Raw genomic sequence first — 12,575 nt, 5'->3', positions numbered from 1 at the left:
TCTCCATATGTACGTGCGTGAGCAGTCCCTTTGCTTTGGTGGTAGTCCCAGTAGGAAGCATGGTCTGTGCATGCACATGAACAAGTAGACAACCAGAGGCAACCTTCAGTGCAGCTGCACGAGCTTTGCAAAGTGTGTAGCTGCTTTAAAGCTTCCAAGAAAGGTGTCTCATTTGGGCTAGCACACCTCATGAGGAACTTCTTTCCAATGCTGGAAACAACCCTAATACGTAGCTACTAATATTTAACCATGGACTCAAGGCATTGCTGTTGCCAAGTTGAAGTCTCCATTGAAGCACTAGTTGTAGATTAGAGTATTGTTCATAAATGAGCCTATAGCGAACAGAAGTAAGATTGGTGGATATCAATATGCAGAGGGGCTAGATCCTGTGACTACTGTAAAGACAATTCTGTCAAAAAATGTAAAACCTTTGAAACCAGAAAAATACAATGGTCTGCTTGGCTTTTTTCAAATTATAATTAAAACTGGCTGCAGTTCAGGATTCAGAGAATACAGCAAGCCCATTATTAATTTAAAAAGTTAAAAATAAAGCAAAATGAACAGAAAACAAAAGCAAAGAAAGGAGGGAAAGCTGAGAAACAAGGTGAGAAAAGATGCACTGCAAGCAGAGGATAATTGGATCCAGAATGAGCATACATATTCTTTTTCATTTGGACACTGAACCATCCAGCAATATCCTCCTTTCCATATATTTCTTGCCTTTCTTTAAAATTCTTTATATATTATCAAAGAAATTTTAACAAGATGAAAACAATACAAATATTAGAAAAGAAACAAAATAAGAAAGAATAGTGAATAAGAAAGAAAGAAAATAGAAAAGAAATAGAAAAGAAGAAAGAAAAAAGATTATAAAGCGACTTCCAATTTTTTGATAGCGGTTATAAATGCATTTATATTTTACCCTCTCTAAGGTTACATCATAATTTCCTTCTTTTCATAAACTAACCTTTCTAATCTTCAAACCCATACATCACAAGTTCATTTTTCTCTTTTTTCAGCAAAAGGTCCATAAAGGGTTTCCAGTCACTGATAAATGTAGTTGTTGATCTTTCTCTGATCAAACAAGTTAATTTTGTCATCTCTGCTAGTTCTGCATCTTCACCAACCATTCCTCCGTTGTGGGTATTTCAGAGTCTTTCCATTTTTGTGCATATAATAGTCTTGTCACAGTAATCATCTGTAAGAATAATCTTACATGGCTCTTTTCTAATTGACTGTTCATTAAGTCCAGCAAGAAAGTTCTGGTTTCAGTTGAATGTTGATCTTTAAAATTCTTTATATCATTGTATGTAAGGACTGCCTTTCCCCAATTACATCTACCAGAGCAGGGAGGCGCAGGGTGTGTTGTGGATCCCTTCAATGAGGGAGGTACATCTAGTGGGACCGAGAAAAAGAGCCTTCTCCGTGGTGGCTCCCTCCCTATGGAATATCATTTCCCCAGAGATAAGGCTGGCCCCCACCTTGATACTTTTCCAGAAGGCCCTGAAGACATGGTTTTTGTCAGCAGGCCTGGGGACCCCAGGCTGATATGGAGCTGATCAAATGGTTAATCTGAGTGTGTTTGTTGCCACTGGGATGGGGGTGTGGGGGTTATTGGTTCTTATATTATGGGTTTTAATTCTGTAAACCACCTGGAGTCACTGTGTGTGAGTTGTACAGCCATATACATTTATTTAATAAATATAAATAAATATCTAATTAATTTTTGCAAGCTCCCCTAAGAGTCTTGGCTAATGAGAAGGGCAATTTTTAAAAAAATATGTAACCCACCACCTTCCCCTTCATTATTAATGTAATGGGAGAGTTTTGGAGTGACGGTGTTTCCTGATAATCTGTCTCTAAGTGTGTAAGAAGGAACACTGCTGGTGTTTAATTAACAGAGTGTTTGGATGAGTCTGTGGAAGAAATCACTGTCTTCAAAATCTTTCCATTCCATAAATATAATCTCTTAATAGATGGAACCAGTTAGACAGTTGCTTTCTTAGAGAGCAAGATGACTTAGTGAGCACTGACTCAACAAGTAAGATAGATACTCTTCTCCTCTCTGAGATATTGTAAGTTTTTTTTTTCAATGTCTTCTAAGTAATTAATGATGGTAGCAAGCTTTTCATTTGCTCATAATTAAATTGCAATTTAATGTCAACATTATTCCAAATATGATTTCTGAATACCTTCTTTTTTTTAAGATCACTCTACCTTTGTTTAATTGCAGTAGTCCAGTCTTTCTCTTTTACATGTGCAATTATTTGTACATGAACTTAACTGTGCCTTTGATCCTCTTGCCGTCAGTCACTGAGTAACCAATATTTAGTTGTGTTTAGAATACGTGGTCATAATATGTGGACTACTCTGCCCTGATTCTAGTCACAAATTCTGTCAAAGCTATTTCTGCTTCTCATTTTGATTCTGGGATTATGTTGTGCATTTGCAATATTCAAACTCTATAGTTTTGGGATTAATCATATAGTTTCAGCCTCCCTTTGTGTGCACATTCTAATCTGTATTGTTTTCTTTAGCAGAATATGTAATCCAGTCCGGGGGGGAGAGAGAATGAGACATACAGTACATACATGCAGTGATGGCGACAGGATTAGGGCTGTAGACTGTAATGTGAGAAGGTAATTTATAGATAATAACAAGTACATTTATTTGGTACATACACTGTGTGTGTGTGTGTGTGTAGATACATAGATAGAGATATATAGCCTTCGAGTCAGTTTTTGGCTCCTGGCAACTGCCTGGACTAGTCCCTGCAATTTTCTTGGCAAGGGTTTTTGTTTTTTTGTTTTTTGGCCATTGCCTGGTTCCTACGGCCGAGGGAGAGGGACTGGCCAAGGGTCATCCAGCTGGCTTTGTGCCTAAGGCAAGACTAGAACTCACAGTCTCCCAGTTTCTAGCCTGATGCCTTGACCACTACAGCAAAGTGTGTCTTAGTACATACACCATACTACATACATCATACTAAGCCATAATATGGTTTGCTTTGATTTAATGTATTATTTGAATCCAAGCATTGTGTTCAGATTTACTGTGCTTATCATGTTATATGAATCCAGTGCATCAAGTTTAAGTAATATGGTTAAAACAATATGTGAAGCCAGCCATTCTTTACAGTGGTCGTTCATGAGCTGATGTGATAAGACAGACATCTGGCAGTGGGTAAGTCCATTAACATAGGATGATGTTGGTGACATTATTAGGCACGGTAGGTGCCTAATAGATAGTTGACATCTGGATGTCTTGGAGAGTCTCTGCTATGTCACAAGTTTGTAGCTGTCTTAGGCTGAGCTGCTATCTGAGAAATTGTGAAAGGGAAGAATTACTGGCCAGGATGGGCTACAGCACAGTTATGGTTTGCTTGAACAGTTTTAGGATAGAGCTGTTTGCAATACAGTAATAAACAGTGATCTGCCAGGTTTTTATTATATGTATGTCCTATAATAAATTCTTCATGGGTAACTGTCTGGCTTTGTTCATCTGGTTTTTTAGACTACAATTCCCACCCAAGGAATTTTTTTAATTAGAAGAAAAAGCATCTGCTAGGGCATCAAGTGACAGCTTATTTTCCTCTGAGAGCCTGTTAATATCCCTTTGTAATCAGGGATGGAGGCCTTCATGGGAATGATGATACATTTCTGGTTAGTGTGCCATGGATGGGATAGTAGCTCCCTATCCCAAAATGCCGAAAATGTCCATATCAAATACTTTGGATTCTCTTTGGATTTTATTCTGTTTTTGGCATTGAAAGAACTCTGAAACAGCTAACAGGTATTAAAAATTATAGCCTTTGTAAGATAACTAAGGCACTGATTTCAACTTTTGCTGTTGTGGTACTTTAAACAACAAATGAAAACAACAACAACCAAACCTTAAAGCTTTCAGTGCAGGAATATTGATCACAAAACATGATACACTTGCTTGTTAGAATGTTATCTTGGATAAATAATGTGAATGTGGTCATCTGTGCGATCCTTGCAAATGGCAAAGAGCTGGATATGGAAGCATGGTCAATAGCCAAGTATCTGCTCATTTACCATGGCCTTCAAGAGTGTAGAAAAGAATGCACAGAGACAGAAGGATGCCATTGTGCAGTAGGAATGATGGGGGGGGGGAGGATGATATGCACAATTAGATTCATATAATACACTAGTAAACATCTCTCAAACTTTAATTATTTCAAGTTTTTTGTGGGAAATTCTTGGCTTCTTTTGGGGTTTTCAGGCTTTTGTTCCTAAGTATGTCTGTATGCTGTGAAGTGGGGGAGAGTTCTGAAGGGGAAAAAAGTTACTGGCTTAAAAAAATGCTTTTGTAGCACATATTTCTTCCTTGCAGGCGCCAAAGGGCAGTGTATAAGAGTCGATTTTCCTGTGGGTGTTCAGAAGTGGGCGGGCCGGGCCCTTGTTTATGTTCTGAGTGACTGATGAGCAAAGGGCACGCATGTTTCTGCTGCAACTTGCTGTGGAAAGCAAATTAAAAAAAAAAAAAAATGTCCATGGTAGCAGAGTATGTTTGTTGTTTTTGCATATAATCAACATGGAGAGAATGTAGCAAAAAATAATGCATAATAAAATAATAATGGAGCTGAGAGAGGAGACTTAGGAATCTGAGGTGATGGTGGAGAAAGGAGGGAGTGGGTTTTACATGTACTTTGCAAATGCTAGGGTTGTAGTAAGAGATTTGCTATTTACAGTTTATGTTAAAAGGGGACACTTTTTTCGAGTTGTGTTTAGTAGGAGGTGAACAGTGGAGCAGAAGGGGGGGTTGTGTAAGCAGGATTCTGTGCTATAACTCTTCTGTTTCAAGTAAACAGTCCATTGCACCCTCCCCTCTTCCCTTCCTCCACCCCCTCCTCCCTTTTCCAACATTGCTCATGTGTTTTCTATTTAAGGGCTGCAGCGAGAGGCAAATATGATTGGTGTCCACAGCCCCTCTTTTGCCTTTCTCAAGCCTGTAAAAGCAAAGCAGGAGCTCATTTTATAAGGGGAAGAAATTGCGGACTTGACGTTTTGTTTCGTGTTTTTTACCCCATTTTATCAAAGCAGCCCTGGACTTCCTTTTTCCCCTCTTTTTACTTTGGCTGTGATTGGGATGGATTTTTCTCTCTGAATGGGAACGAGTATGGTGCGGAACCATGTTGGAAAGAGGTTTATTTTCAAACTCCATCCTGCATTTTAGTGTCTGCTTTATACTGTTGTGTTAAACACTTGGGTGTGGGGTTTTTTTGTTTTGTTTTGCTTTTTGCCTTTGTCCCTTCCTCAGTCACTCTCCAGTGTTCCTCTGTTCTACTGAGCTGTGGGCCAGAGGAAACTACTCCTTTATGGCCAGCCGTTTGGGGATACGCTGCGAGCCACGGTTGTGTTCTGATTGGCTTGGCCTTGGTGACAAATCAGCCTATCCTGAGTCGGATGGACAGAGGTCGCTCTTGAGGAGCCATGGCTGGAAGCTGGCTCACAGCTTGCTTTTTCCCTTCCCCAGGTGCTGACGCTAGCTCTGAACCTATGATCCTGGAGCAATATGTGGTGGTATCTAACTATGAGAAACAGGAGAACTCGGAGATCAGCTTGCAGGCTGGCGAAGTGGTGGATGTTATAGAGAAGAATGAAAGTGGTAAGATACTACTTTTTGGAAAAAGATATATTTCTCTTTCTTAAAGGACCTTTTCTTTTCTCCAGAGTCACATCAGTGTTCCTGCATTTCTCTGCATTGCATCTAGTTTTCGCTCTCTCCCGCACCCCTTGATTTGGGCTAGGGGCCAAGCCTTCTATTCTAAGAATGTCTCCACAGCTTTACATTAATTACCCAATGTACTTCAATGAAAAACTTTGGGGATGGGGGGGTGTGAAGAGTCCATAATGTGTGTTCTGTATTTATTAGTGTGATACAGTTGGTCTACTGGAAAAGATGTCACTATTTGCCACTGTTTTAACAATTTATTGTATGGGCTATTTTAAAACAATTCACTCTGGGGATAAAAATTTTGCATGGTAACTCAACCTTTGCTAGTCACAGAGCAGGGGGTGAATGTGGACTATTATAGATTATATGGCCATGAAAGGTTTAAAATACTTTTTTAAACTCTCTGTATTGAGTAATTTTTCTTTAATGTAATTCCTAGTAAAGTAGTTCAATCTGTATGCAAATTAGCAAAGAGCAATTTATCTTCATTAAAGAATTATTTATGTTGGAATGAAATGAAAAAGCAACCTGAGGTACTGTTTAGCAATGATAGGAGTTGCAGGTCAAACATCTGGAGAGCATCAGGTTGGGGAAGACTGATCTTGAATGTTAAATACCATCATTCAAACTGAAACATTTTAACAAGAGACAGGACTGATTAGAGCACAACCTTCTACCCTGTGATGAATAAAATGATCTGATCAAAGTTGTCAGATAAAATAGATAAGACACATAGATACAGATTTGGGGGTTATGTGTGTAGATTTATTTTCCATGTGGCTTTTGTAACCCCAAGGAGTTGGCTCATTTACAAGAGAGACAACCTAAAATCTTTTGGGGGAACTCCAATCATTATTTCTAAGTGGAAATATATTTACACTGTAGATTGAGGGTGCAGTCCTATATTTTTGGGGCTCAGCTTAAGTTTCACTTAAAATTATATCTGCTTTTGAAGAAGTCTGAACAGGATTGTGATATAAGCCACCTAAGAAAATATACATACTCAAAGGTTTGACTCAGCTATCTGTACATGAATGCCAGCAATTCTCAGGAGTTAAATTAGTTAAGTGTCATTTAATTATGGAAATATTACAAAAAGAAATTTTCCACTGAAGTCATTATGGGGTGCTTACTAAACTGTATTTTCACTGATCCAAATAGCTTGTATACTCCTTTGAGAATCCTTTAGTATGGACCAAAAGTTCATGAACCCCTTATTTCTACACTTTTTGATAGACAGAGTGATGATATGATATACAGACACACCGGATAGCCTTTTGTATCTTCTTTTATGGGTTACTGTGAAGAGGCCAAACCAGACTTTCAGTTGAATATATAAGGCTTTCAGGGGTAGAAAAGGAAATAGGAGTATGGCATCTGAGGCTCCCCTTATTCAGTATAGCATGAAATGATACATTCACCTAGAATATTTCTCAACAGAAATTCTAGTCAAGAGTTTGGAATGCTGTGAAATAGAAATAAAACAATTGCTGTGAATTATTCTGGGGAGCTATATTCAAGAATAAAAAATTACTACTTGTGAATCACAAGGATTAGGAAGTTTAGAAGTGATACAGTCCTTAGCAAATGGATTTATAACTTGTGGCTCAAAGGTAGTGGGGGGATACAGAAGCAGAATTTAAGATTGATAAAAAAAAAAAAACTATTCCATTCACAAGAATAGCATATCAGAAGGCTTAGGTGAAAGTGAGATAAGGTTGGTCAATTACAAAAATAAGTATGTAAAATGAAGGGGAGAAGAAAGAGAGAAAAAGAGGGAAGGCATGGAATTCTTTAAATGCACACAGTTAAGGTACTAGCTGAGGGACAGGGAGCCAGCTGAGTGGGTGGGAGAGTAAATTGAAGGAGAATAATGTGATATTCATGGGAAGGACTCCTGATGAAAAGAGCAGATTAAGAAGAAATATATCCAGGAAAACAATGGGCATTCCATTAGAGTGGACATCTGGCAGCCAACTGGGCATTTTCAGAAGCTTCCTTGTCTCTTTCTCTTCTCCCTTCCTGTATTGATTATTTACATTCAGACATAACAAGCATTGGGAGGTCCAGAATTCCAAATAACACAAGCTGAGTTTTGAAGCTTAGCAGTTAAGGACCACACTTTTAAACATGATTTGAGAACAAATAAAATAATGTTACTGAAGAGTGTGGAGTTGGAACTTTGGGTTCCTTTGGTTGGGAAGAACGATTGAATGTTTTTGGTATATTAAGCCTAAACAAAGGCTTACACACCTTTTTTTTTATTGTTGTTTCTTGGAAATTTGCTACCTAAATTGGGCAGCAAGTCCTAAGGGCCATACATATGTGCCTGGCCTCTGCTCTAAAATGAAAGCAGTGGTAATTAGCTACATGATTTCCCATGAAAGTTCCACATGGCATCTCTAGAAAAGATGCAACTTGCTCTGGCTCTTCATTCACAACCTGGTGGCTTTATACTCCTAAGAGCTTACTACTACTGCTGCTAAAACATACAATTACTTGTAAGTTCCTTATGGAAGAGGAGAATAGTCCAAGACCCTTTCTGCACTTAAAAGATTCATAGCTCTTGCCTCAAACTAAAAGAAATTAAATATTATCAAACAATCCTTCAAATATTTATGTTGCATCTTTTACAGTTATGTTGCATCTTTTGCAGAACATTTTTGGGGAGAGTGTATACAAGTTCTGTGCTTTTGCTTAAAAAACAAGGGAAATAAGTTTGGAGTTATTCTGGGTGCTTTTTGTTGCTGTTTTAGAGGTGATAATATACATGTAAGAGATGTATGGCCAGTGAATGGTATTTGTACAATTCTGCTTTGCAGTCTAGTGTATTATTTTTAATTTAAAGCATCTATACTTCACTCTGCAATCAAAGATGCTCCCAGTGCATTGACACCCCTCTCCCCAAAAAATGGGGCCTTGCCCTCAGATTTACAAAATCAAAGACATTATAGGTTAGGAAAGAATTAAGGAGGGAAGATGAGAAATATCTTGAGGATGGTGTTTGCTTTAGTGATAGAAAGATTTCTTTCCAGTTATATGCAAGTTTGAACTCCATTCTCTGCCTGGGCTGGCCTGCTCCTCCTCCTATTTTTAATTTCATTCCATTCTTGAGACTAAACTGAAATTGTTTCTACTTCCCTTGCTTAGGGAAAAAGCTGAAAAGCTCTTCTGGTTGCAATTGGGAAATAGAAGGTCTACTATTAAGACAAGGGAGGTGTCCGTTTACTGAACTGTGTGTTGCTTCTCCTCTCTATTCAGGGCAGTATGGTTCCTCAGAAACTACATCTGGAGGAGAGTTGCAGAGATAAATGAGTGGAGAGCTTTGTGAATAGTATTGGAAAAGCTGCTTCTAATCCTTAAATGTTTTTAAAACAGTTTTTTTCCCACGTAGCTATCTTTTCAGTATACACGATTGAACCTTTTAAAAGAAAAGATGGGGAGAAATCAGTGACTTTGCCAAATTTGTCTTGGATCTACACTGAAATGATCAAATTATGAAATAATTTGTAATAGAAATCCTGACATAAACTTGGTGGGTGGGCCTGAATGGTCTCTTCGGTCTCCAGCTAAGATTTCCTCATGCTGGGATAAGACGAAGAGCACTTTTGGATTGGTAGTTATTTCAATAGCTAAGTCACTATTAAATGTAGCTAAATGTAGTAGCAGTAAACAAATTTATTCTGGCTAACATAGGTTAATCAGCCTTTGAGAGGTTTTTGCCTTCAAATAACTATAGGAAGGAAGGAAGGAAGGAAGGAAGGAAGGAAGGAAGGAAGGAAGGAAGGAAGGAAGGAAGGAAGGAAGGAAGGAAGGAAGGAAGGAAGGAAGGAAGGAAGGAAGGAAGGAAGGAAGGAAGGAAAAGATTCAGTTTTTTCATCCCTCCCCAGAATCCCCAGTTTTTTTAGAATGTTTTGTAATTGTTTTTTTTTTCATTGTGCTTACTCATTTTTTTGTGTGCGCCTTCGAGTCAGTGTTGATTCCTGGCAACTGCTTGGACAAGTCCCTGCAGTTTTCTTGGTAAGATTTCAGAAGGGTTTTGCCATTGCCTGCTTCCTAGGGCCGAGGGAGAGTGACTGGCCCAAGGTCGCCCAGTTGGCTTGTGCCTAAAGCAGGACTAAAACTCACGGTCTCCTGGTTTCCAGCCTGGTGCCTTAACCACTACACCAAACTGGGTCTGACTCAAGTAAAGTTAATATATTTGTATGCTTTGCTTTATTGCTCAAAAGGTCTACCCATGCCTTTATTTATTTATTTAGGCTACAAACGTTTAACAAGTAGATGTGCTGAGACTAAGCAGAATTCTGTCTCTATTTGTCTCACTGTTGCTAGGCCTGTAGCAGCTTGATAAATTGACTTGTATGCTTATTTCATATGAGCTGTCTCATTTGACCAATATTTACTAATGGAAAAAAAATATGCTACATTTCCAGTGATCCTCTTGTCATGGGTCTCCATAACATTCTGTATGTTCTCATTTATTCTGCCAGGAGCATCTCATTCCTATAAATTAGCTGATGGATAGATATAACTGGCTCCTCACAGCAACGTGGAGAAGGATTTTAATGCAGATTTATTTAATTCTGTATCAATTTTACTATGTATAATTTGTCTTTTGTACCTCTTACGTCCTGTGCATCTACAATGATTACAAAACCTTTACACTGAAGTACTAACATGCCTAAGCTTTTTTCATGCCATCTTTTTAAAAATGTGATTGATATACCTGTGTAATGCACTCTTGGCCTAGCTAAGGCCTCTCACTTGGAGTGTGCAATCCTTGGTGATTTTTCTGCTTTGTTGTGCAAGCTTCATATACAGTTGAAACCTTTTGGTTAGGATGTTAATATTTCAAGCTAATTTTTGGAAAGATTCAGGCCACCTCGGTGTGTTTTCTCTTTCGATTGCTTTTTTCCTGGCAGCAGGGATTTCCAATAGGATAAATTCCATTTGGAACCAGTTGCTAGGTAATAGGGCCTCATCACACATCCTTCCTGCTGAGATCAGATGGGGAAGGGTCCAGTAGATCAATGGGGCACATTGCCTTATATGTGTCAGAGGGTTAGTTTTTAAAAGAGCTGAATGAAAAGAAAAAAGAATCTTTACATGCACATTGGGAATAGCCAATACAAATTAACTCTTCCATTTCTCTTCCTGGCATTCTTCCTCTCTTATATTAGTGCAAACCAAGAGAGAGAGCTGGACATGGTGAGAGTAATTCCTTCTATGCCTTAAACCACATTGTAGTGACTGATATAGCGACTGGTGCATTACCAAAATATTTCAGCAAATATTTTTCCTGTGGATACTCTTCTGTGTTAAGCAAGTGGAGAAGGGGATATGAAGTGTTTAATGTCTTAATTGAAAACAGATTGTATATTGTAACTTAAGTGCATCATGTGTTGGCAGGCCTCACTTCTTCATTCCTTGTCCTTTGTGGAGCCATGCAACTTGATAAGTTATTAAAAGGCTACTATCTGACTATCTCAGTGTGACAGAAAAAATCCTGCAATTTAGAAAACCTCAAATGCTAGTAATAACATCAGTGGTTTCACTGGCAAACCTTTCTGTGCTGTTGCCGAGAAAACTGTCTGAACATGCCCATAAACATACCAGGAGATGAGCTTGACCTGAAGAAGACATTCTCTTTCTTTCATGTCAGTAGTCTTATTTTTTCACCCATCTTTAACCAACAAAATACATTGTATAGATGTAAGAATGTGAATCACCAAGCATGTATTAAGTTGAAGTTTTATCAATGTTTTAATGGTAAAATTAGTTAATAATGGGAGAGGTAGCTTGAAGATAGGATTCATGATTTAATATGATTGAATAAAGACAGCAGATTATATATTGATTATATATTGTAGTCTTAAAGGATTGTTCTTTATTTAAGAGGAAATTAGTTGAGTATACTAACTCATAAGCCATGCAATTGTTTAACTGTTTGTATGTTAGAAACAACCACTTGAGATAGCTTTTAACATTAAGAATGTGACATATACACATACACGTGCGCACACACACAAATAATAAACAGGAAAAGGAAGGAATAATTTTTACAACATCTGGTCTTGTGTTTTCACTTTCAAATCTCCAGTGGATTAACCAGTGCCACTGGAGAGGACAAAAACACAAACAAACAAAAAAATGGTGGCATGTCTTCTAGATCACAAAGTGATTGACCCAAATACATATGTCACATGAAGCCTTTAGCTGCTTTCACTGAGGTCCTAAACAACCATGCCCACTTCCCTCAGTTGCTTAGTTGGACTACAGGAAGATAACCATTTTACAAGCATCATGAAAATGATAATCTTAGTGAGGATCTCTAGAGGAAAATAAATATTGAAATTTATTCCCCATTCCACTCCAGCGTCCCCTAGGAGGTATTAACAGGAATGAGTATGTTCTGATCTTCCAACCTGTGTGTCTTCCAAAGGTTTTACAATTAGTAGTTTGTTTCCTACCCCAGAAATGGTTGCCACTATTGCTGTACCACTTTTAATATCTTGCATTCCATCCCCTGTCCTAAACAGCTAAACCATTAAATGCAAACTTTTAATACCAAGCTGTTGATCAGTCTGCGGCATATCACTGAACTAAAATAGAACTTTCCTCACTTTGCATAGACTTCCTTCCAGATTGGCTTATCTGCCTTGCTAATGGCTATCAGCCAATGCTCTTTTCCATAGGTATTACCATTGGTGGAATATTGTTGAATGTTTATGGCCCTTGGAATTAACAACAATATTTTTGTTGTGATATGATTTTAAAACAATTATTTATTTATTTATTTATCATATTTATGTAGCCGCCCATCTCACACAAGGTGACTCTGGGCGGCAGGCAACAATTAAAAAAAAATACACAAAAAC

General features: G+C 38.1%; 1 protein-coding gene across 5 annotated transcripts in view; it reads left to right on the top strand.

Moving 5' to 3' along the window:
• SH3PXD2A (SH3 and PX domains 2A) overlaps positions 1 to 12,575 on the top strand; it is a 261,206-nt gene that overhangs the window by 174,973 nt on the left and 73,658 nt on the right. For 4 of the 5 annotated variants that reach the window (XM_088132404.1, XM_088132405.1, XM_088132403.1 and 1 more), the window contains one exon: positions 5,497 to 5,628. In XM_088132404.1, coding sequence (XP_087988530.1) covers positions 5,497 to 5,628 — 132 coding nt within the window. Of the gene's footprint in view, positions 1 to 4,929; positions 5,166 to 5,496; positions 5,629 to 12,575 lie in introns of those variants that run through there. The other variant, XM_088132407.1, reaches the window with a different exon arrangement.

Source organism: Python bivittatus, unplaced genomic scaffold (genome assembly GCF_059951505.1).
Source record: "Python bivittatus isolate LINGU-HERP-01145 unplaced genomic scaffold, Pbiv_v1 ctg000980_np1212, whole genome shotgun sequence".
NCBI lineage: Eukaryota > Metazoa > Chordata > Lepidosauria > Squamata > Pythonidae > Python > Python bivittatus.
Note: the sequence above shows the minus strand (reverse complement) of the source record. Positions and strands in the feature narration are given on the sequence as shown.